The sequence below is a fragment of the Gouania willdenowi genome, chromosome 12 (genome assembly GCF_900634775.1).
Source record: "Gouania willdenowi chromosome 12, fGouWil2.1, whole genome shotgun sequence".
NCBI lineage: Eukaryota > Metazoa > Chordata > Actinopteri > Blenniiformes > Gobiesocidae > Gouania > Gouania willdenowi.
The window spans coordinates 23,056,902-23,081,992 of record NC_041055.1 but is presented as its reverse complement, the minus strand read 5'-3'; the positions used below and the strand labels follow the sequence as shown (position 1 = coordinate 23,081,992).

Here is a 25,091-nt window from a genome sequence, read left to right as displayed (position 1 = left end):
GTCAGCAGCACTGTTCGGCTCATGTGATTTTCATCAATTAAAAACATCTGGGACTCATTTTCATTTTTGAAACTTACCTTTTTTTCAAACCATCTCAACCAGACGTTCTCTTTCTAGCCATAAGTCCAGGGTAAAGGGTTATCTGCGCCTTAAGATGGCTTATCTGCCCAAACAAGGAGGACAGGAGGAGGAGGCTGGAGAGATGAGGGAGGAGGCTGAGGTAAGGTTTTAGCACATGTTGTCAAGCTGCTTTGATAATGCCAACTAAGCATTACTTGACTCACTGATTTGACTGTGTTTATTTACTTAAACCTGAAGCTAAACCAGATTCTGTTTTTTGTCTGTGCTGTCGTACAAATTTAACACAGTCTGAACATCTCTGGAAAAAAAACAATAAACATCACCCTTCAATAGAAATATGAGCGTAAACTTTTTTAACAAGTAACAATTTCTTTCCCAATTCTGGAAACTTCTCACTGCCAGACTCTCGTGTATGTATTTTCCAGGCCAGAGTCTGGAAAAACCATTAAGTCTATTCCCTGCTATTGGGATAAATGACTGCTTTTCAGACTTGTAATTGTTGCTTTTATCTTTGTTTTGAACTGCTGATTATTTGAAGGAAACGGCGTTAGACAGTTGAAGCAGTGACAAATTTTTAATGGAGAATGGCATTTACCTGCCAAAGTTTAAAACACTCAAACCACTCGACTATCTTTCCTTTTTTATTTTTTTTCTTCACTCTATAGTTTTTCCTTTCCAACTAAAATGTGCTTTGCCAGCTGCAGTTATGCCAGTTGTTTCTCTACCCACATTCAAAAGAGTTAAGTTGTCAAAGATTCAACTGATGGCCAAACTTTTAGTCATTATTGTGGGTATTTTGTGAGCGGTTTCCCAGCCTTGTCGGGCGTAAACACCTATAAATGTCAACTTGAGACATTTTAACCACAACACAACAGAGATTCTGTCTTTCTCATGCCTAAATGTTATTTCCAAAAGGATCCACAAATTGTGTTTTTTGTCTTCAACATCTGGTCAAGAGAGATTTGTGTGCGTTTATTATTAATTTGTATTTAGACATCCCGTAATGCATATATGTTTTGTTTTTTGTTTTTTTCAAAAGTAGAGGGAAAAAAATATTTCTAAACCAATTCAAAGCTACACTGATGTTCTTTTTTGGCTAGGGGACCTTCTGAGTCATATACACTGATACCATGTTGACAGCTCAAACATTTGTGTTCTCGTGTCAAAAATAGGGCCCTTAGTTCTACAACTTTCTAAGAGTCGTTAAGTCTGGACCTTCTCTTGTAGGGCTGGGATGAGGCTGCAGATTCAGGCTCTCAGCGACCCCAGCAGCTGCTCCCACCTTTGCCTCCAGGATGGGAAGAAAAAGTGGACAACTTGGGCCGCACCTACTACGTTAACCACAACAACCGCTCAACACAGTGGAAACGGCCCACCAACATGTAATTGTGGATTCTTTTTGTTTTGATTTAACTGTAATTCTTTCCCCGGCCTTTCAGAGAATTCAATTTAGCCCGCAGAAGAAAATGACAGAAAACATAACTTATTGTGTAAATTACCAAATAATCCAGTTGTAGATATCTCAAATTCACCAATTTATTGAAACTCTACAATATTTTTAGGGGCTTGCCTTTTTTTTTGTTTATCACGTGAATGCAATTTTAATTGCAAACTGTGGAAAGAACTCTCAATTTTTCTACAAATCTTGTAAATTCTCACAAACATTTTTTCAAATCTAAATTAAGCACATTGAATTGCCTTGTGTATGAAATGTGCTATACAAAATTTTTTGCCTTGCCTTACCTAAATTACACGAAAAGTTGGTAATAAAATCAAGAATTTTTAAAGTGAATTGAACTTATATTAAAAGCTAGGGCACAATGATGTGAAAATATTTTTTTTTTTCCCCCCACCTAAAAATCTGCGGCCCTCTTGAGATCAAACTGGTCCGTATTTGGTCCCTGAACTAAAATGAGTTTGGCACCCCTGCTCTAGATACTTTTTAAAGAAAAGTTTTTTTACTTCTGTTCTCATAGTTTTTTTTACTGTTTTATTTTTAGAGATGTGATATCGGAGATTGATAATGACAATCAACAGAGACAGATCCATCAGGAAGCACACAGGGTTTTCCGTTCGCGGCGCCACATCAGTGAAGACCTGGAGAATGAGCACCTAGAGCCCAGGGACATGGACAATGTGAGATGCTACAGATAAACATGAAGTTCACCCTTTCATTCTTCATGTTAAGGTTGATTTAACAGTGATAAGGTCATGTGATTTGTGTTTTCCTTTTTCCTCCATTAGTCTTGGGAGCTCATCACAGAAGAAGACCCCATTGACAGCTTGTCTCAATCTCAACCCGGTCCCTCCTCCATGTTGTCCCCTCAGCACCCACCAACACCCGTCACTCAGGAGTTCTCTGAAGATTTGAACCTGAGGCTGTCTCTCACCCCCGAAACTAACGGAGAAGTTCCCGGGCCCAGCTCTGCTTTGGTGAGATAGAATGCTGTCCCGTAACGTATTCATGACACGAACCACTAAGTTTAAGGCTATGTTCACACTGCAAGCCTTAATTCTCAATTTGGATTCTTTTGCTCAGATCCAATTTTTTTGTTCGGCAGTTCACATTACCATTTAAAATGTGACCTGTATCAGATTCCAGTGTGAACAGATTGCGGCTCAGAACTGACCCGCATGCGCATTTTTGCGTTTGTCTCAAAGTTTTTGTGCGGTGGGAGGCGGTGAATGAATGTGCAGAGGAGGACAAGGAAAAAGAAAAAGAGCCAAATATTTTGTTTTGGCTTTTTGCGGTGCTGATTTGCTTTTAAACACAGACCAGTTATGGTATGAATCTTCAAACTTTGATCCAAACCTGATGGACATTCAAATATATATATTCGAGCCCGACCCCAACCCGACTTAGAACAATTGGAGATGGCTGAAAAATAGCATAATACTGGACCTTTAATGTCAATGTCAGATCAGCGAACGGGGTGATATGCGCACGTCCGGCATATTACACGCAAGAGACGGTGGATCTATTTACATAATCTATGTATCAGAGCTAAGGATAATTCATGTTATTGTGCAGAAAAAGGATTGATTCAACAGTGGATGCTTCAAGCCTGTCATTTAGGAGCACATATGAAAGTGACCTGGTCAGATTTGAAAAAATGTGAATTTTGCTGGGCAGACTGGTCTTTAACGGAGGGTTATAGGTTGCTTGCAGTGTGAACGTAGCCTAAATGATCCAGTTATGTAATTGTGGGACAAATATTGTCTTTCTCTTTGGTTACTGTGAACAGAGCCAGTTGTCAAACAGACTTCGCTCCTCGAGTATGACAGATGGTGTCAGTGATCAGGCCCAGGCTCCTCCGATCACGGTACATACTTTTGAACTTCGAAGTTGTTTTTTCTCCATTTTGTATTCTTGTTATCTCATTAATTCAGAATATGTATTTTATGTCATTGACATGTTTTTTTTTCCATATGAAATCCTCTTTCTCGCAAAGCATTTCAAATTTCTACCTTTTAATCCCAGAGAGATGCTTCTTTCCCTCACCTTTTCCTCTTTCTTTAAGCAATGTTGTCACTCACTCCTAACCCTGCACACCTGTTTTTCCTCTCTACTGCAGTTTTGTTCTATAACTCACACATTCTAGTGTCGGATGAGTCACATGCTGTCATAATAAACTGTAGCAGTAGAATCCTTTTTTTTTAAGAGTATTCGAAAATGTAGGAAGAGTGGGGCTCCACGTCCATTTAGAAGCTACTTCCAAGGAGACCTGAGTCGCTACAGCAGTGGAAATCCAGGTCAACCAACCAAATCAGTCGCAAGATCCGAATCAGATGTTTGTCACACATATGACTCAGAGCCTCTGAGCTTTGGCCCTGTCAAGCCATGGAAAAGTACAGGTGCTGATGTCTGCCTCTGTCTGAATATTTAGTTTCCAGGCCTGGGAGACAGTGATGAGGGAAAAATATTAACTTGATTAGTTCACTGTCTGTACTGGGTTTAAGGTTTAATGTCTCTTTAGCAGTGCAATCTGCTCTCCAAGTCCCTATGTCTTTGCCAATGGTAATTCAGTGCATGTGTCGTACATTTTAGTCTGTTTAACAGATTATATATTTTGTATTTTCATTGTTAAATATTTTCTGATGCAGACATTCACTGCATGGTTTTGGTATAACTTGTAGTTATGCAGACTTGGTTTGTATTCCAAAAGTCTGATTTGATCTTTGTTGTGTGGGTGGACCTGCTGTTCCTATTGGCCAAGGACTGTGTGAATGATTCCTAGAATAATGAAAGTCGTGAGGTTTGCTCTGTTAGTGCTACCGTAGCTGCTAAGTGCATATCGGGTTGCTAAATGTTCTCCAGCTTATGGAGTTAAAAATAAGCGACACCCCCACAGCACATCTGTATGAGAGAAACAACATCTTTCTTGACATATATCTTCTCAATTGCTGTTGCTTTTCTTGCTCACTTTTTTTGAACAAAATAACCTTTCTCAGTCAACCTATCCAATGAAACAGAAAGCATTTCTTCTCTTTCTTTCTAGACTTTTTAAAGACAATTGGACACAATAAAATGTTTCCAATCAAATCTGTCTTTCGCTGGCCGCCCCTCTTCACGTCCCTTTGAGAACGAATCCCCGCATTTGTACAATCACCCAATTCTCGCAAATTCTCACCCCTTTCACTTCAACCCTGATTTCCGAACCACATTAGTTTTTGAACTAAAGATCATCTTCCATTGTTGTTTACTACCAGCAGAGTTCCCAGCCCAGAAGATCACGAGCTCAAACTGTCTCAGGTGGTGAGGAGCCCATGGTAATATCCCACTTTATGTACAGCACAAACCCTACTAGTGGCTCACCTTATCAGTTTCCTCACACCCTGTTGGATGAACTCTCTGTTTGTTCCTGTCAAATCATGTAGTTTTACACACATTGATATACACTGGACAAAAATATAAACCCTGAGGCACACCTGTGCAAAAATCATGCTGTCTAATCAGCATCTTGATATGCCACACCTGTGAGGTGGGATGGATTATCTCTGCAAAGGAGAAGTGCTCACTAACAGGATTTAGACACATTTGTGAACAATATTTCAGAGATATGTCTTTTGTGTGTATATAAAATGTTTTAGATATTTGAGTTCAGCTCATGAAAAAAGTGTTGCGTTTATATTTTTGTTCAGTATATATTTTTCAGACTGTAAAACTTGCTATTCATGGCAAAATACTGATTATTTAATGTGAAAAGAGTGGGGGAAAAATGTTCTTTCAGATCACTACAGGTTTGTTAAGATAATGAGGACATGATAGTTCATTGCCAAATACCTGTAATCACATTAAATATGTGTCAGTAGAGTATTTGAACCCATTTACTGTATGTATGATTGTGCTTTTATACGTTTACTTCTTTTTTAGATTTTTTTTTTACATTGTTTCTAAGAGGACATTTGTAGGGAAAACATTTGAAAAATGTTTTTTTTTTATTGTGGATTTATCCTTTAAAGCAGTGGTTCTCAAATTAAAGATCATTTCATCATTTATAATTTTATTATTATGAATTTAAACCAAAAATGCATATTTTAAAATCTCTATATTTTAATGCTTTTATTTGTTAATTTTCCACTCGCTCTCAAGTGCCCCCTGTATTGTCATTGGGTACCCCCATTTGAGAAAGACTGCTTTAATAGACTGTATTGGGTCATAAAGCGTTGCAGTAATTTCCCCATTGAGGCTACATTTGGCTTCACAGAATTTTAGAAATTATTGCTGACTTAAAGTCCCTGTCTCGGAATGTTCCCAGGGTTTAAAACCTTATAGTAAAACCATGCAGGTAACCTCAGTCCCTAGTACACAAACAATCACCCAGCCTGCATCTACAGATGATGGTTTGTTGCTGTCACTGCAAGAAAAAACTCAAACTGTTATTTACTGTTGGCATCAAGACTTGGAAAGTGATCTCAAAGTTGCTGCTACTATTGGACTTATATAAAAACAAAGTATTTTGTTGTTATGAGCTCATTATTTAAAAAATGAATAATTTTGTAGTGATGAATTACTCACTAATCTTTTGTATCCAACTCATCTTGCACAGGGTTGCAGGGGGGTCACCTTGTCCATATCTTGGCTCACATCAGGCACAGCGCGGGAACAGCTCGGGCACGTCTGTCCCAGTGCTAATGGGAAGACAAACATTCACTCTGATTATTTAGACACTTCAATAAAAACTATATAATTCTAGAAAGTTCATTTTGTCTTCTTTTTTAAAATAATATGATAAGATTTCATTCATTCAGACAACTTTTTTTATCTCCTGACATGTTTTGACTGCCAGGAGATCAAAGTAAATTTCCTGGAAAAAAGTTTTCTGAGTAAATTCTTTCTTAAGAAAACCTGCAGTAACATGCTTTTGGGAGTAAGCCACACTGCCAAATAAATAGAAATACATCAGTCCCTGCTATGATTCTTTGTTTCTTAATAATGTGTGAGAAATGGTTGCGCGTCGGGGTTAAAGGTCACTTCTAAACATTTTATTATTTACCATCACACATGCTATTACAGTGCTAATCCTTGTTTTATGTGTTTGATGTTCCATGCCTTGTTACGGATTGTTCCACGTGTGTTATACAATGTTATTAAGCTCTTTCTATCTCTAAACCATGCCACAAATACACTATTGATTAGAATTTGGGGTTTTCCTTTTAATCCACTGGGGTCTTTTTACTCGCAGAATCCCCACCCTGTTCCATTTCAGCGTTTCAGCCTGTACTGATCCTTTATCTTTGCTGTGCTCTCTCTCTACACTCGGCCAGTCTCCCTCTGCATCTGCTTACTCCCTGACCACCCCTGGCCTGCCCCCTGGATGGGAGGAGAGAAAGGATGGCAAAGGAAGAACATATTACGTCAACCATAACAACCGCACCACTACTTGGACTAGGCCCATTGTGCAGGTACAGCAGGTGTGAGAGGGGACCGCCCGGACTCTATGCATGGGACTGGACGTGTCCTAAGCCTGTGTTTCAGGACCTCCACCTCTTTCTCCCACATGTGTAACCATAACGAAATGCTGCTCTGAAGCCTCTTTTTTCCTCCTTCCCTGACTTTGTCTGACTGTTTGTTTTCCCTTGTCGACACTGTTTATAATTGGAATGAAATGCATTTCTGTGTTCATCAGAATATTTTAAACCCCCGCACGGAACTGGAACTGCAGCTCTTCATTTTTAATCCGTCTTTCCTGTTCTCTGTCTTGACCCTTGTCTGTCTGTGAATGAGTGTCAGGTTTTTGCACTAATCAGCACTGATTTAGGTGCATTTGTGTCTTTGATGCTCAGATGTCTTCTTTAATATTCAATCTTTTTTCTAATGCTACTGTGTTTACTGTATGTTATCTCATTGTCTACGTTGCAACCTTTGCGTTCTTTAAATGCTAACATAACGGACGTTTTGGGTTTTGCAGAACAACACTCACAAAAGTAGACTTTTATACCAAGTCGTGGAAAGGCCCTTTCTTTTTGAGGTTATTGGAGCATTTTTGAGAGATGCGTACGAGTATTTTTGAGTGTCTAAAGTTCGCAAGCAGTTGGCGATCTTCTCCTCATAACCTTCAAAGTGCTGTTCTCACTAACAGCTGACTGAAGATGGACCCAGTACCTCAGCTTCAGCATCCGGAGGAGCCTCAGCAAACGCATCCACCCCCTCCTTCTCCAATGCCTCCACCAACCACCTCCATGAGCCCCAAGTCCGACGACCTCGTAGCCTCAGCTCCCCCACTGTCACCCTTTCCACCCCCCTGGAGGTGAGAATAGCTGCCCGAACCTTTCCTTTTCCATCATGCCTGCTGCTTTCTCCCATTTTTCCCACCTGAGGACCTCTTTTTCCTCTTCATACATCCATCTTTTATCCATCTTTAGCATTCTCCCAACTAATAGAGGTCGAACCTGTTTTCATGCTGCTTGTCCGACATCTATTCTTTGCTAAACCTTTGTAAATTATATTTTTTGTTTCCTATCGTCTCATCACTCCATCTTTTTTAAATCAAAATGACTAATAGTTATTCAGGCCAGTGGTTCTCAACTGGTCTCACGCTGGGACCCACGTTTTGCCATGGTCATTAAATCGCAGTCCTCTTTTTTTTTTTTAGAAGTCAACCAACCAAATGTAGTTTTTCAAAGATAGCTGTTGAAAACACACATGTATATAATGTTTTTGTAAAACATAAATCTATATATTTTCCTGTGCAACATGTTTTTTAAAAACCTAAATGTATATATTTTCATGTGCAACATGCATTTCACAGCATGTCAGTCAGAAGAAAAGTTTCTTTCAAAATAAAAAAGGCCAACATGAGAGACATTAAGTATTTATGTATTTTTGACTAGCTGTCTGCTACCCACCATTTGAGAATCGCTAGTTTAGGCATTACATAATGTTTGTTTATGAATAAGAACCGAATCATTACTAAGGAAACTAATTTTAAACTCAAAGTCAAACCCAATGCTCATTTATTGGTCCATCACCGCTGATTGAGAACTACTGGTACACATTGTATCTAAAAACATGCTCTCTCTCTGTCACTGTGATGCATTCTAGGATCTTTGCCAGTTATTTTATCTCACCAGAAGGAAGGATTAATTAAGTGTGTTTTAGGATGTGTACTTTAAAGCAGCATAATAGAAGAGAAAATAATTAGAAATGCTCATAGCTCGAGCTTGGATGTTTGTGATTGATGTCTGTGATAATTACACACATTTTACACAAAATGTGTGTAGACTTATTTGTCAAAATGTTGCCCTAATACTTTAAACAAACTATTGAATCCCATTTATTAAGATAAAGTGTTTAAGATTAAATTACCGGTAATCTAAAAAAGAAATGTCTAAACTCACAAAAAAGCAGCTCTAGGATTCTCCTTTGTACCATTCACCTATGTAATTTCTGTTTATCTGTGTTGATATTGTTATCGACACATTGGTGGTGTAAGCAGTATGAGTGTTGATTGATTAGTCAACATTCTTCCTATACACTTGACATAACTGTGTTAGATCTGATTGTGATGGTGAGAATAACTCTAGTGTTAATGATTGAAAACAATTAAAAACTTTGTTTCACTGGACTTCTTTTTTTGTTTTACAGAAAATGACTCATGGAAGAGTATTTGTTGCTGGATTGGTGTGACAAACACTTCTCCTGTTGTATTGTCTTCTCCTCTTCTCCTCTTTTAATGAGCTATTGACTTTTCATTGTGTTTTGTTCTTGTTCAGGGAGCAAACAACATCCAGGTGCGAAGGGCAGTAAAAGACACTCTGTCCAATCCTCAGTCGCCCCAGCCGTCACCCTACAGCTCCCCAAAGTCACAGCACAAAACCCAGCAGAGCTTCCTGCCACCTGGCTGGGAGATGAGGATAGCACCAAACGGACGGCCTTTCTTCATCGACCACAACAGCAAAATCACAACCTGGGTGAGTTCTCTTTCCTTTGCAAAGTAAAGACTGTGTGGGTTTTTACAAATCCATTTCACTACTGCTACTGGTTACATTTGACAATTTTTCTTTATCTGCTGACAAACAGGAGGACCCCAGGTTGAAATATCCAGTCCATATGAGGAATAAGAACTCTATGGAGCCTGGGGAACTCGGACCTCTTCCTGTAAGTATTTAACTTGCTACATAGTTAACTTTTGGCCCACAAGGTCTGCTCATTAATCTATCTTATAAAGCTGGGGTGTCAAACTGGCTTTAGTTCAGGGGCCAAACACGGAGCAGTTTGATCTCAAGTGGGCCACAGATTTTTTATGTGGGAAAACAAGTAAGTTCAACATTATTGTGTTTGAGATTTACGTGTATATAAAATACAAAATATGTAACAAACAGACTATATCCAAGCAATAAGTGTTAGATATCAGTCCCAACAAGGTAAATTTCCTAGACCAAATTTTATTTAATCAAGGGAAATATGTCATAATTTGAGGAAAATGAAGAATTCTGTAAGAATTTTGAGTTTTTTCAACTGTTTTTAACTTAACATTAAAAATGCCTGCCATGCCATATAAGCACTGGGAAAACTGTGAGCCCCTGTAAATATTGTTGAGTTTAATGAACACAATGATTCATGTTTTCTCTGTCATTTTTACTTTCTCCTGCGGGCCGAATTGGATGCTCCAAAGGGCAGATTTTGCCCCCGTGCCTTGAGTTTAGCACTAGTGTTATAAATCATGCGACTTGCCTTGCTTTGTCCACTCATTACTACATTTATTTTAACATGTTTTTGTAGATTATTATAACCATGGTAAACTTTTATCACCTTTTTATGAGTATATTAAGTACTCTGTTCTCAAAACATTAAAGTGATTTTCTCACTGATTATTCTTATTTTAGTTTAGATAGTCCTAGCTTGATTGCCCTCAGATTAGTGAAATTTAACTGCATAACATTAAAAAACAAAGCCTACATGGGACAGTAATATATAAAATTCAGAGTCCTATCACAGAAGCATCATTTTCTAATTAAAACGGCCAGACATGAGATGTGCCTAACTGAATGCTAATACTTAAGCTAACTTTTTTACCATCATAAACATCTGTATCTTTTAAATTATAACTGTGGGATGCAGAATTCTATCTTGACTTTAAATTATAATATTAAAGCTTTTCAACTGAATGATAATATATATTTTTGTTGCAATCTGCGTAAAATGGCCTGTTTTAATTAGGCTACAGCTATTGTTATATGTTTGACCTTTGGCTCATGACCGCTCAAGCCTGGCTTAGATTTTTTTGCGCAGAATGTGAATATTCTGGAAACAAGGGATGTCCCTGATGTATTGCTATGTTGTCTTAGCAAACATCAAGTTTTCTCTGCGAATATCTCTGCAGCGACTTGTTTAATAATCAAAGTTTTAGCAGTTTCTCACCGCTATGTGTGGCGTGTGTGCATGTTTCTCTCTCTTTCTCTCTCCCCGTCTCATATTCTTTCTCTCTCTCTGTTTCTGATGAATCTAATGTATGATATTTTTTCCTCTCTGACTGGCCATGTCTGTTTGGCAGAACCTTCCAGAGGAGGTTGGTTGGTGCCTCCCTCCCTCTGCCTGCCTGCATACTTGTGTGGTCCAGTCTGGTCCTGATCAAAATGCCTGCAGACAGCCTTGTGTTCTCTTTTTATTTCCTCTTTCCTCTTGTCTTTTCTCTTCCTCTTTTAAGACCGGCATGGATGGACTGTACCTCTTAGTTCCTTTCAGTATTTCAGTATTTTTGTTCCCCCACTTCCTCTCTCTGTGAGCGTCCCCTCTTGCACTGCCACCACCTTTTGTCAATGATCAACTGTTAGAGTTCCCTATACTTCCTGGGACTACTTTGATATCTATATCGTCAGTCACCTTTGTTGAAATGATAGAACACTGTGTTTGTGGGAGGAAAAAAATGAGATTTAAGAAGTGATGGAGGAAATAAGGTTCTGAAGGGTGGAAGTGGAATGGAAAAGAAGAGGGAAGTGGGTTTCTAAAGGAGCCTGACATGTTTGTCAGAGGAAGGAACTGGTTTTCTGCTGCATGTGTCATCAGCTTTTTTGTCCAGTCTGCACTCCAGCAGATGTTTACCCATGCGCACACACGTGCACACATTGTAGTAAACCCTGTGTGACAGATTATCAGATGCTGCTCCTACTCTCCCCCCCTCCACCCCATCCTTTGATTATCTCTCATAATCCTTGAGGTTATTATTTGAATGCTGACGCTGTACTGTTGTGCACTGCCTACGACACTTTGCTTAGTTGTCACCGTGTCAGTGATGGTTTACTGGGTTGATCTCATGGTGGTGGTTAACCTCAGTGTGATTGTGGCCCCCCTCTGCATTGCTGATGTGTCAGACCTGACTCAAATAGGAGAGAAAATCCTTTCATTTTTCTTTGCAGTGTTGGATTGAGCTTGCCTCACCTCTGTAGCTGGAGGAGGAAATAATTATCATTTGGTCAAGTTCAATTGAACATAATTTGCAAAAAGGAAGCCCGAAATGGATGGATTTAAATTGCTATTTGAGCACGGCCTCATCAGTCATGATCTCTAACCATTTCCTCACTTGTTTTTTTTTTCTTCTGTTTTTCAGCCGGGTTGGGAGGAGAGAATTCACTCAGATGGACGCACTTTCTACATTGACCACAGTTAGTTGACTTAATTCTTCCTACTATATCTAATTACCAAGGTTACATGGGATGTGTTATTCACTTTTTGACTTTTTATCTTATAAAAGTCAGGGAAACCAATGCATCAGTGCATTGATCTGTATAATTATGGATATAATATGTATGATGTCAAGCTGATGAATTTTAAAGCGTCTTGTGACACCAACAATGTCATGAAAGTTTACTGAATATAGTGTTAGTTTAATTGTTTTCAAGGAGGGCGGAAAAGCCCATAGTTCCTAAAAAAAGTTATATATTGATTGGGTTTTATTTTACTTTATTTATTTATTTATTTATTATGCACAATTACAGAATATTACACATTATCATATAGGAGATGGATGAAACAGTGTAGTAAAAGGCAGAAAGTTCAAAGAGCTAAATTGGAGCCTTTACCTTTTAAGAACAGACAAAAACAACAGAAAAAAAAATTATTTGTAAAATAACTAAGATAACCTAAGATAAATGTTTAAAATTACTAAACATACAATAGGGATTTAACGATTCACTCAACTCCCGATACGATTCGATTCACGATACTGGGTTCACGATACGATTCTCTCACGATTTTTTCATTTACAAAATGGGACTGTAGACAATTTTTTTTTTTGGGAAAAAATTAGAAAATACTGTATTATTTTCCTTTTATTTTTCATTGTCAAAAGAATTCCTTGATAAACTATTCAAAACAATGCAATTTAACTAAAAATAAATCTTGAATTAAATAAATAAAGGAATAATACAAATGAAAATGAAGCCTATTAATTTAAATTCTGGTTCTATAATAAACAATGCAAAACTGCATAATAGTTTTTCTTTTAAAAGTGCAACTGAAAATGTATTTTGAGCCTTAACAATTGGACTTTAAAAAAACAAAAAACGTCATTGCACTGATTTACGTCATATTTGTTTGGACCAGCAGAGGGCGCTGGTAACACAGTGGTCGGTTGGCATGCAGATATTCTAGCAGTGAAGAAGAGAAGCTATGCTAGCAGACAGAGCTAATAGAAAAACGTGACTTTTGCAGATATTCAAGTAATATTACAGATATTCTTTCGGTGCTAAAGGGGTAATGAATCATTTATTAACATATTTAAGAGTAGAAGGCAGCCAGAAAGAAAGTATTAGCAGACTCCGCCCGCCGCCAACACTTCCGGATAGCGCCCTCTGCTGGTTAAAAAAGTACTGCGATTCAATTGTCAGAAAATCGATATCAACCGTGATACCTATGAATCGATTTTTAACTGCCTTACGATTAATCGTTACATCCCTAACATACAATAATATGAAAATATAATCAAATACACAATTGATTGTAAAGGATTTGGGAATAACTCAGTGTCAAATAATTAAACAGAATACTCAACAATAAAAGCTTATATTGAACAAATACATAAAATATACCACAAAGTTAGTTAGGTGCAACCAAAAACTTCTTAAGACATCATTTGTATCATTTCAAATTCTTAGTTTTTTTGCAAAATGTGAATAATTTAGTGCCCTTGTATTTTTTTGCTAGTTGGCTTCTCTTATTTTTGTATAAAAACAGAATACATAAAAACGCATACTTAAATGCATAAATATTTGTTATGTATGTTCAGAATTTGTTGCTTTTTAAATAAAGGAGCAAAAGTGGTTTAGCGATCTGAGTGTGTTACCATCCTGACAAGCCGTTTGTATTAAAGCAGAATTTTTATGAGAGCTTACTTTTATTTTAGTCATTTGAATAGAGTGAATATTAACAAGTTAAAAAAAAAAATGTTCACCCAGATACAAAGAACACACAGTGGGAGGACCCTCGTTTGCAAAGTCCAGCCATCACAGGACCAGTGAGTGCTTTTCATTCACCACATCTTCATATTCTCTGCCCCCACCCACTCAGAAACAACAACAGCCTGTATTTTTACTGTTTAATAAATGTATCACAAGATGCAGGTAATTTCTTTCCTCCACTCTTCTGTATTCATTGTTGTCTTTTCAGGCTGTTCCCTACTCCAGAGAGTTCAAGCAGAAATATGACTACTTCAGGAAGAAATTAAAGAAACCGGTATGAAGAGAATTCTTTTTTACCTATCCAGTTTCTTGGGAAAGTCCGTCATAAAAGCTAAATGTGATATTTCTTAATCGTCTTTTTGTTGTGATGCCCGATTACATGCTGTTGTGTCGAGACAGTATGTACTTTGTTGTATTTCACATATCTACTGCGATCATTAGTTTGAACCAGTGTTTCTTAAACTTTGAAAACCAAGGATTACTTGATCTTTAACACACACATTCATTGAGCACCTAATGATGAATAAAATAATTACCAGTTAGTGCCACCGCAGGGAATTCAAAGCCCAACAAAGAAAACAATGTGTGATCCATGTATACTTATAAATTATATGTTTACTGGAGAAGGAGTGGGAAGAAAAATGACTTATTGAATCCCACTCCCATTTCTTAATCATGCAATTTTATCATATTGCTTCCTAGTCTGTTTGGACTTCTAGAAATATACAAGCAAATACTAAACAGAATAGTAAAACTGACATACTAATAATCAGTAAGGTATACAAGAATACAATGTAAAATACAAACACTGGTAATAAATTCAGAAATAAAGACAAGACTAGCCATAGATTAAGCCCCATCCTCACTGTGCTGTGACCAGACCAGACGTTTGTGAAGTGACTTTGAATACTTTGGCATTGCTTTTAAAGTGAATCCAGGCTGTTCCGTGTCCTTTTTTTGTTTTCGTTTTCCCTACGCACACTGTCTAGATGCAGGTTGTTGAAAGGTGTTGTTTTTCTTAAACTTGTTCATGCACCTGTAAAGTACTTGGATTATACCATTGATTTCAAAACGTTAATCATACAAAAGGATGCATTTCAATAGCTATTGCCTTTTTATTGCCATACTATTATTTGTACATACTGTTCTCACTCAGACTTTGAACATCATTGTACTTGTTCTAGGCGGACATCCCAAATCGATTTGAGATGAAGTTACACAGGAACAACATCTTCGAAGAGTCGTACCGTCGCATCATGTCTCTAAAGAGACCGGATGTCCTGAAGGCACGACTATGGATCGAGTTTGAATCTGAAAAAGGACTGGACTACGGGGGCGTGGCCAGAGAGTGGTTCTTCCTATTGTCAAAGGAGATGTTCAATCCCTACTACGGCCTATTTGAGTACTCCGCCACGTAAGTTTTTTTGAGCTATAAGAACCCAAACAGGATGGGGTGTACTAAACAAACAAGGAATTGCATTGAGATTCACAACCCCACCCCCACTCGTAAACTTGATTGTTTTTGGTTTTTTCCCATTGAGTGCAGTGAAGTGTTTCCTTTTACTGATTAGCTTTTCCTCTCATTCTCAAAGCCATCCTGAAGCAAACATTTCCCACATGCTATACACAGTCACATGAAGTGTCTCATGTTTCCCTCTTGTCATGACTTGGTTTTCATTAGCGCTCTGAAGCCCTAAAGAGGGAAGAAATAAACACTTGATTAAAACATTTCTGCCTGGTGTCGAGCCTCAAAAAATGAAGCGAAAATCATCATAAAACGTGATTTTCCTTTCTCTTGCATTATTCATGATCACAGCCCGCAGACATTAGGAGAGTCTGATGTTTCAATAGTTACTCGATTACATATGAATTTGAATTATTCAAGACTAGAGTTTTGTTATCCAAGAACTTTAGAGAAATGATCTCATTCTTTGTGTTACATGTGACTGTTTCCTGTAACTTAGAAACATTTTCTCTCCCCCACCTCTTTTGTTTCTCTAAATTCACTCAGGGATAACTACACTCTTCAAATTAACCCCAACTCTGGCCTGTGCAACGAAGATCACCTCTCCTATTTTAAGTTCATCGGGCGTGTGGCAGGAATGGCCGTGTTTCATGGAAAACTCCTGGATGGTAAGATGTTCATACTGCTAATACTCCTTAATACTCCGAGCACATTGTAGATCAGTGTTTTTAATCTTTTCTGAGCCAAGGTTTATCTTTTCATTGGAAAAATTTTTTTCCAAGGCACACCACCAACAGAAAATGTTAAAAAAATTAAACTTTGTAGCGTATATTAACAATATACATTCTTTCTAATCAAAGTGTTTTGAATAGGAATCAAATAAACACAAAGAATAAAAGTTTTTATGATGTTTTATATTTCCACTTTCTAATAAAAAGTGCAATTAACAATCTGCATAGGGATGGGAATCGAAGACCGGTTCTTTCTGAAAACTGCTTCCCAGTAATCCAATTCCTAGGAATCGTTTGTTTGCTTGCCTGTCAATTCCGCTTATCAGTTCCTCTTATGTTGCAAATACGTGATGATGTCACACGCAAGCAGCGTGTTGTTTAAACACTCTGAGCATGTGAAGCTACTGATGTTTTCACTGGTGCCGCTGCGCTTGACGTGAAACGGACGGAGAATCACAGACACCGTGAAGTTAAACGGGCACTGGTGGCTCCGTATTTAGGAGTCAGTGATGATTTGCATAGTTTTTGGCAGTTTAGATGGTGTTTCAGGTGGTTTAGGCGGTGTTTGAAACCTGTTTGAAGTGGCCTCGACGGGAGGGAGGGGGGCAGGTGGTGCACCTAATGATCTGTCCCAAAAACATTTCCTCATTAAAAAAAAAAAAAACGTTCCGGTGACAGCATTTCATGCCGATTCTGTTAATTTCCGCGTTCAACAGTGGTCGATTGGTCGATTCCGTCCACGATTCCGTTGACGTGGATTTTATAGGGCTCTACATAGTCCAAAAAGTGGATCAAGAAGTCCATCTATGTATAGAGAAACCTTCCTTCCATCCCAACCAAAGACAGCACCACCCTCTGGTAGTGGATGAAGAGGGACACGTTGCCCATGGTGTCAGCTTTAGCTGAGAGATATGTGTCCTAGAATCCTCAACACCATCTGGAAGGGTCTTCTCCACAGCTGGAAACGCCCTAAGTCCAGAACGATCTCGTATCCTTCCTGACAAGGCAAACATGCTCATTTAATCTACCACAGTCGATAAGTGCAGCTGTGCTTTTGGTTAATATGTTCTTTTTTTACAGAAGAATTATTAGTTTTATGACTGAATTAGTTTTGGATCAAGTTGTTCAAGTTTAAAAGGAGCACTGTAAATATTCTCAAATGTTTGTAGCCAAAGTGTCATATATTGTATATATTATTATCCAGTGAAATCAATCTATACCTGGTGGATTAAAAGAGAGCTGATATCCCTGCAGGAAATTAAAGAGACAAAGATAATATAATAAAGAGTTAAAGCAAACAAATAATTTGTATTATTTCGTTCCTTCACCCAATGAGAATCATTAAGAGAATCGGTATGGAATCGAATCGATCAGCAGTATTAATAATGGAATCGGAATCGCTAAAATCTCATCAGTTCCCATCCCTAAATCTGCATAAGTGCTTTTAATGGGAATCAAATGAACAGCAGCAAAAACATCTATTATGATTTTTTTATATTTATTTATTATCCAGCAGAAGACGGATGAATGGATATATTTATTTTTTCAAAATAAAGTGTAATTAACAATATGCACTGCAGGCATTCTTATCAAAGTGTCTTGAATACAAAAAACAAAACAGTAAATATGATTAGAACTACAATTGAACTTTATTCTGTTAAATAATGTATTTTTTCATTAAATTATATAATATAGAAATATATAATTGTTATTATTAATAAATAAATGTGTAATACATTTTTATAATAAAATTTTATTTTGTCTTGCTAAACCTTAAGTGTTAGTTTTCAAAAATGTTGTTCAGGCCAATTAGTTGAAATTGAATTATTTCCCATAGCACACCTGACAATCTCTCCTGGCACAGTGGTTGGAGAACCCTGTTGTATATAATACTCTGTAAAAGTAAAGAGCCGCACACGCTAAAACCACATTGTTTTTGTTTGCCCTTTTAGGCTTTTTCATCCGGCCGTTCTACAAGATGATGCTGGGAAAGCAGATCTCTCTTAAAGACATGGAGTCTGTGGTACTGACCAATTACTGTGTAGTTTTTACTCAATATAAACCTGATCAGTTTATTCTATTGGGAAATTTGTGGACATAATATCATCCATCACTACGCTTTAATTTTAAAAAGGATTACCATTTTGTGTTCCCAGGACAGTGAGTACTACAACTCTCTGAAGTGGATTTTGGAGAACGATCCCACTGAGCTGGACCTGAGGTTTTGCATCGATGAGGACAACTTTGGGCAGGTGTGCATCAGGCCTTCAATACGCCATCAGTAATCAGTTTGAAAGTATCTTGAGGTTTTATTTTTTTTAGTAGTAGTTTATTTGGTCATTTCATTCCATTAAACATTAAATTTCCCTTATTTTGTGTACAGCACGACCAAAAGGGTTTAGGCTGAAGTTAATACTTATTATGCCTAACCCTGTTTATAGACTTCCACGAGACAAAAACACAAAGATTTATGATAAACAATTTCAAATGTCCTAGAGAAGAGAAATACACATGTATTTAGGATTGTTATTTTAACATAAATTTCAATATTCCAATATATATGTGTATATATACATTTTGGTTTGTTATTTTATTTTTAAACTAAATCATGTCATTTAATTCATTTAATCCATTATGGATCTATTAAAGTCTTTTCATTAGTTGCTTACTTTATTCACCCTGAGCTTATATATTTTTGAATTATAGTAGATTTATACATCTTTTTGAAAGCTTTGACTGTTCCAGACTGTTTTAATTGATTTTTCAAGTTGTTCCACAGATTAACACCTCTTACAGAAATACATCGACTTTTTTTTAATTTGTTGTAGCTTTTACTTTTTTGAAAATGCCGGTTTCTCCGAGGTTATGCTGACTTTTTCTGTGTAATTCAGTTGCTTTGTTTTTTTTCTTAGACGTACCAGGTGGACCTGAAGCCCAGCGGCTCTGACATGGTGGTAACCAATGACAACAAGAAGGAATATATTGAGTAACTAATTTTTGCTATAGTTAATACTTTGATTATCCAACTTGTGATGGTTTTCAGTGATTTTGATGATTTAACGAGAACATTTCTCAGACTGGGAAGGGGGAGTGAAGCCATGTGGTTGATAAATGTTGTTTAAATCATGTTTGTTTGCAGATGATTTCTTAATGCAGTGGTAAAAGTAAAACAGTGTTGTTTGTGTTGTTGTTTTTTTCCAGTTTGGTGATTCAGTGGAGGTTTGTCAACAGAGTCCAGAAACAGATGAACGCCTTCCTGGAGGTGTGTATTTGACTGTTTCCACTGGGGAGCAGTGTAACCTCAGATTATAAAACAGTTTTCATGCTGTCTTCTGAATAAACATTTATTATGTGATTTTTATTTATATACAAGCTGTGTTATGTATGTTTCATTTGCAGGGCTTCACAGAGTTGATTCTTATTGATCTGATCAAGATCTTTGATGAAAATGAACTGGAGGTATGGATTCCTGAGCAGTAATGCTTAATCAATTAATATGAGTTTTCAAAGCAAAAAAAATCAGATTTTTTTTCCCTATTTGTATTAATGATTAAAGAGATCTCTTTATGTTTTATGCAAAGAAAATTGGATGATTAATACAAAAAGGACTGTGTTTATGTAACGGTATCTAAGGTAACTTTAGCTGCCTGCTGTAAATAATCCCCCCCCCTGCTCTGCCCCTGTGTAGCTGCTCATGTGCGGACTGGGTGACGTTGACGTCAACGACTGGAGACAACATACTGTTTACAAGAACGGCTACTGTCCCAACCACCCGGTCATCCAATGGTTCTGGAAGGTACTGTTAATGTGAAACATTAAAACACAAACTCCATGCATTTGACAGAAACTCCCATGTGTGGTTAAAATGGGCTATAGGCAGCGTTCGCTTTCAGGGATCAAAGTCTGTTTGGAAGAACAGGCCTTGTTTGCTCTGATGAAAGAGCCTGAAGTAGCACCGGTCCCCGTTATCATCTGTCTTCCTTTGAGCCCTAACACACACATCAAACACACACACACACACAGCAGATGTACACAAAGCTCACTCACAGCGTGATTGTGTCATGTCATCTGCTGATCTGTCCTCTATCTGTTTTGGACCTGGGTTTCCTCACACATATTGTACCAAACTGTTAGGACACTCTTCATGACGGGTGTAGTGAACTCATACAGCCAATGATATGTGACCAACCTAATTCTAATGGCATCATTTACCTAAACCTTAGAGACCAGTCTGAGTCCCTAAACAACCCTGAGGTGTTTGCCCAAAGCTCACATTCAGACTAAGTGTCCTTGATTCCCGTCAATGCCCTCACTCCCAGATCTGAGTTTTCAATAGTTAATTCAACTCACAATAATGCTACACCTGTATAGAGCAAGATATATCGAGTTTTCTGTTGTGGCAATATCGAAAATGACAATATCGCCTTTATTGATATATATTTTTACTTTTTTTTTTTTTTTTAGCTCATTTTGAATCAAAATACTTGTTTTAGCAATCACTGTGCCTTTCATGCTGTTCTGAGAAGTAGCAAAAGCAGTCGGATGGATTACTGAGTGCGTTCTAACCGAGAACTTTCCCTGAACAAGCCACACTACAGAACCCAGTAACTCACTCACACGTGCTGTCCCTTACAAGAGAAAAAACAAAAGTGGCACATATTGTGCAGCTGTTTCTTAATAAATGTGTCTGTATTGCATTTTAAATTATATAAAGACAATTAACCCTGAATTGTCTTTATATAATTATCGAGATTTGTATTGTATATCGCCATTTTGAGGAAAAAATATCAAGATATGAGTTTTGGTCCATATTTTTCAATCCTATTAAAGCTCACTTTCTATTTTTAGGAATCAGAAGATGATTAATTTTTATTAAAGTAATCTTTAATTTAATTAAAACGTTACTTTTTTATGTTTTTATTTTTTGCTGTAATGTTTGAAAGAGTTTCTCTCTCCTGCCCTCAGGTGGTGCTACTGATGGACGCTGAAAAGAGAATCCGACTCCTCCAGTTTGTGACGGGAACGTCTCGGGTTCCCATGAATGGCTTTGCGGAGCTCTACGGTGTGTGACCACATGGAATAAAGCACGTTTGATAGGATCAGAGCTTTCCTTTAATAATTTCATCTCTTGTATTGACTGAGCAGTCAGTGAGTGGTAAATGATCGATGTCCCCATTATCTCATCATTGGTATTATTAATGCTGTTGTTTCCTTTTTGTGCCATGCAGGCTCTAACGGACCTCAGCTGTTCACAATCGAGCAGTGGGGAACGCCAGACAAGTTGCCAAGAGCTCACACATGGTATGTGGCATGATATACAGTACTATCCTACCAAAGAAAGACAACATGCAGGTTGATGGGAATATTATTGTTTTCCTAAGGAAAGGAAAGTTTATCACACTAGACAGGAGAGTTTTAACAGATAGGAAAGAATAATAAAGTGCATGTACTCGTTCATCTGCATCACAGCTTTATATACACACAGATGCAATACAAAGGCAGAAGCCTCAGGCAGGTCGTGCACACAGTACTCTGACCTGCCATTTCCATAGTTCTCATCGTGGAATGAAGCTCCCAGGTGCTTCCCTGGTCATAATGACATGCACTGTTAGTTACCATTACTGCAGCCATTTGACTTTGGATTGGTTCAGTTTTTAAATTCAGAGGCAAAGTAATCAAACAACCTTTCATCACAGTAGCTAGTTTAATAAATATGCTTCGTGGTGTAAATTATTTCTTAGTTATTATTGGTTATTATTGATGGATTTTATACATAGGACATATACTTCTCACCAGAACAGAAAAAGAAAAGTTAGAAGTGAATGTTTATTGCGTAGTGCAGTGGTTTTCAACCTTTTCAGCCCGCGACCCCCAAATTAAAGGTTCCAGAGACCGGGGACCCCCGCTGTAACTGAAGGTGGTTGAACACAGACATGAACATTAAAGAACAGTCATGTGGAGACAGGGCCATCATCAATAAGGGGGAATAAAGGGGAGAGCATTTTGGGGCCCATCCATAAAGTCAGCAAAATGATGGTCCATTGTTTTATGAATCTGTGATAAACACATGAACTTATTTATCTGAATATTATCCGCTGTTATCCAGGAAGTTTATTGTTATTTGTGCCATAGTATATAGTCATCTTGAAGATCTAAATCCTTGTTTTAATCAGAAATAAAAATGGGTTAAAACTAAGTGACCAAAAATGGTGGAAAATGTGGTGAAATGGGATTTCAACAACCACAGAAATTGGTTAAAAGCTGCACATTTGAGTGGTCAAAATCGGACAGAAAAAGTGGTTAAAAAAAAGCTTCCAAGTGTCAATATTGGCTTAAAAGTGGCAGAAATGGGGGAGGTAGGTTTTCGGGTAATGCAATTTAAACAATTAGTTTAAACTGGCAAATAATGGGCATGACAAATCGCGAATATTGTTTAATTGGCCAAAATAATCATGAAAAATGGCGAAAAAAGGTTAAAAGTGACAATAATGGGTCAATATATGCGACATTAGGTGGGAAAAGTGGTGAAAAGGGTTTATAAGTGGAAAAAAAAAATGTGCAGAAAAGGCGTTGAAATTTAAAGTGGCAGAAATGGGATTAATGTAGCAAAAATGCATCAAAAGGAGCGAAAATATGGCAAGAAAAAGTGATGAAAATAGATTATAATATGGAAAGTTTGGTGTTGCTGAAAAAGGGTAAAAAGCAAAAATTGGTTCAAATTCTTATATATGTAATAATTATGTAATATATAATATTCTTAGTTTTTTGAAGGCATCTGGAGACCCCAAATCTACACCAGTACGCTTAGTTTTGCTCACTTGATTTAATTCCACTAGGTCGCCATCATTAATCTGATGATTATCTTCCCAGTTTCAATCGCTTGGATCTGCCCACCTACGACTCCTTTGAAGACCTGAGGGAGAAACTTCTCATGGCCGTGGAGAATGCGCAGGGCTTCGAGGGAGTCGACTAAACAAGCAGCATCCCATCGATACCATTAACAACGCAGAATCCAGAAGCCACACAGACTTCAAAGCGGCTGCTGTAGCAGTTTGCCTGCGAGCATGTTGTAACTGTAACACCACACTTCCGCTGCACGGTGGTGTGGAGACATGTACAGTGACATGTGGAGCCAACATGCCTCCATCTCTACCCTACTCAGTGTGGCCGGGGTCACTCTCTCTAAAGGTGCTGGGCCTGGAGGTCAAGCGATGCACAGTTTGAGAGCAAACAATGACTCACTTTCTCTCTCTATTGCCCTCGTCATGTGAAAATCTACAGTGCTGGAAAACGTCAGTGCATTTCAAAAAAATCTCTGTTCAGCTACACTTTTAAGTATTGAGATCCTAGCATAGCCTTAATTTGGCTCTGACATGCACTATTCCTGACTGAAACCACACTACGGTCAGTCCTTTTCACCAACACCAGATTACCTTAGGAACGCTAGCCAGTCACATTTCAGGAAATCGGCCACACCCCCTCCTTCCGCCCCCCTCTATAGAGCCTCGTGTGATGAGAAATCACCGCTGCAGCCTTTTTTTTTTTAAGACCGAAATTTACGTTTTTAGTCACCATCAAAGATGAAGAAAACAGGGAGTAATTTTTTTTATTTAAAAAAAAAAAAAAAAAAGGCCTAATCCAAAAAAAAAAAACAAGTTTTGTAGAACAGATTTGTTTTAATACGACCAGTGAGCACTTTCCGTGTATTTGTACCGATAAACAATGTCCTTTACTATTTTGACAACTATATATGATGTGTACCACCATGGTGTGTGAAGTGCAGATTCTGGCTTAGTCAAGTTACGGTGATAGCAAATGTGTTGGGGGAGGGGAAAAAACAAAACAATTTTTTATATTGTAGTGCTTTGAAAGCAGCATGAACGTTTATGTCGTGTTTGCTTTGACTGCATTTTATTTTGAAGGTGTAAACAGTCAGGTGGGGATGAAACGCTCTGAATATATGAATATCCGCCTCACGCCTGTTGCTGTTCATAACGCTATAAATTGCTCCTGAGAATTTTTAAGTTCATTCATGATATATGAATATGTATGTATTACATTTAACAGAAGTATTACTGATCAACACTAACATGAAGTTGTTCATGTGAGAGAGAGAGAGAAAAGCTGTGATTACCACTGAATAGAAAGCAGCACGTTTCTTACTAAAGAAGTGTTTTTTTTTTCATCTTTCTCCCCCTTTTTCTAACACTATTGAACCTAAAGGGCACTTTATAGATCACTCTGAGGTTAATGTCGCCTGTTGTTTGTCTTTTGTCATTTACTTGATTCTCTTTTCCCTACCAGAGCACGTATCTGTGCAATATGACATGTCTGTTGATGTGAGCTGCTAACGCTGAAGCAGAGGTTTTTTTGTTTTTCTCTCTTTCTGCTCGACTACTTTTGCTTCCCTCTTTTGTGTTTCTATTTTTGATGTGATCTAACCACTTACACTGACTCTGTCCTTTTTTTTTTTTTTTTCTTTTTAGGTGTTTTCTTTTTTTTTTTTAATTATTGAGATTTAAAAAAAATACTGTTAAAGATGTCACTACTTTCTGCAACTCTGTGGTTCCTCTAACTTCAAATAAAAATGAAAATTTCTTCTGACTGCTTGCTTTGTTCATTAAGTTGTTAACCAGTGGTGTATGAGTTGGTGCAAACAGGGCAGCTGTGGATAGAGATGTAGTTCACCTCCACCAATGTGAATGAGATGCAAGTACATTATTTTGGCTTAGGTCATCTCCTGTTCACTATACACTTTAGAGAGTTTAAAAGGGTTAAAAATTGAGTGTTTCTCACATTGTTGCTGCTCATGTGGAAATGTTGGATTTTATTTAATCATAACTATGTATATTTTGTGATGAGCGCCAAGAGATTACTTTTTTTTTTTAACTATTCTGATTCACTCCAAACGACCC

General features: G+C 37.6%; 1 protein-coding gene across 20 annotated transcripts in view; it reads left to right on the top strand.

The window, feature by feature from the left end:
- The window catches only part of nedd4l (NEDD4 like E3 ubiquitin protein ligase), a 49,455-nt gene extending 25,649 nt beyond the window's left edge, over window positions 1-23,806 (top strand). For 4 of the 20 annotated variants that reach the window (XM_028462691.1, XM_028462689.1, XM_028462674.1 and 1 more), the window contains 24 exons: window positions 103-220; window positions 1,309-1,463; window positions 2,082-2,217; window positions 2,326-2,514; window positions 3,327-3,404; window positions 4,792-4,851; window positions 6,850-6,996; window positions 7,665-7,832; window positions 9,298-9,495; window positions 9,605-9,682; window positions 12,132-12,186; window positions 13,978-14,036; window positions 14,189-14,254; window positions 15,165-15,394; window positions 15,992-16,113; window positions 18,129-18,199; window positions 18,333-18,428; window positions 19,089-19,162; window positions 19,378-19,438; window positions 19,576-19,635; window positions 19,865-19,972; window positions 21,142-21,238; window positions 21,405-21,477; window positions 23,047-23,806. In XM_028462691.1, coding sequence (XP_028318492.1) covers window positions 103-220; window positions 1,309-1,463; window positions 2,082-2,217; window positions 2,326-2,514; window positions 3,327-3,404; window positions 4,792-4,851; window positions 6,850-6,996; window positions 7,665-7,832; window positions 9,298-9,495; window positions 9,605-9,682; window positions 12,132-12,186; window positions 13,978-14,036; window positions 14,189-14,254; window positions 15,165-15,394; window positions 15,992-16,113; window positions 18,129-18,199; window positions 18,333-18,428; window positions 19,089-19,162; window positions 19,378-19,438; window positions 19,576-19,635; window positions 19,865-19,972; window positions 21,142-21,238; window positions 21,405-21,477; window positions 23,047-23,149 — 2,602 coding nt within the window. In that variant the 3' untranslated portion in view covers window positions 23,150-23,806. The remainder of the gene's footprint in view (window positions 1-102; window positions 221-1,308; window positions 1,464-2,081; window positions 2,218-2,325; window positions 2,515-3,326; window positions 3,405-4,791; window positions 4,852-6,849; window positions 6,997-7,664; window positions 7,833-9,297; window positions 9,496-9,604; window positions 9,683-12,131; window positions 12,187-13,977; window positions 14,037-14,188; window positions 14,255-15,164; window positions 15,395-15,991; window positions 16,114-18,128; window positions 18,200-18,332; window positions 18,429-19,088; window positions 19,163-19,377; window positions 19,439-19,575; window positions 19,636-19,864; window positions 19,973-21,141; window positions 21,239-21,404; window positions 21,478-23,046) is intronic. The other 16 variants (XM_028462693.1, XM_028462680.1, XM_028462683.1 and 13 more) reach the window with 11 other exon arrangements.
- Window positions 23,807-25,091: the final 1,285 nt, after the last annotated feature.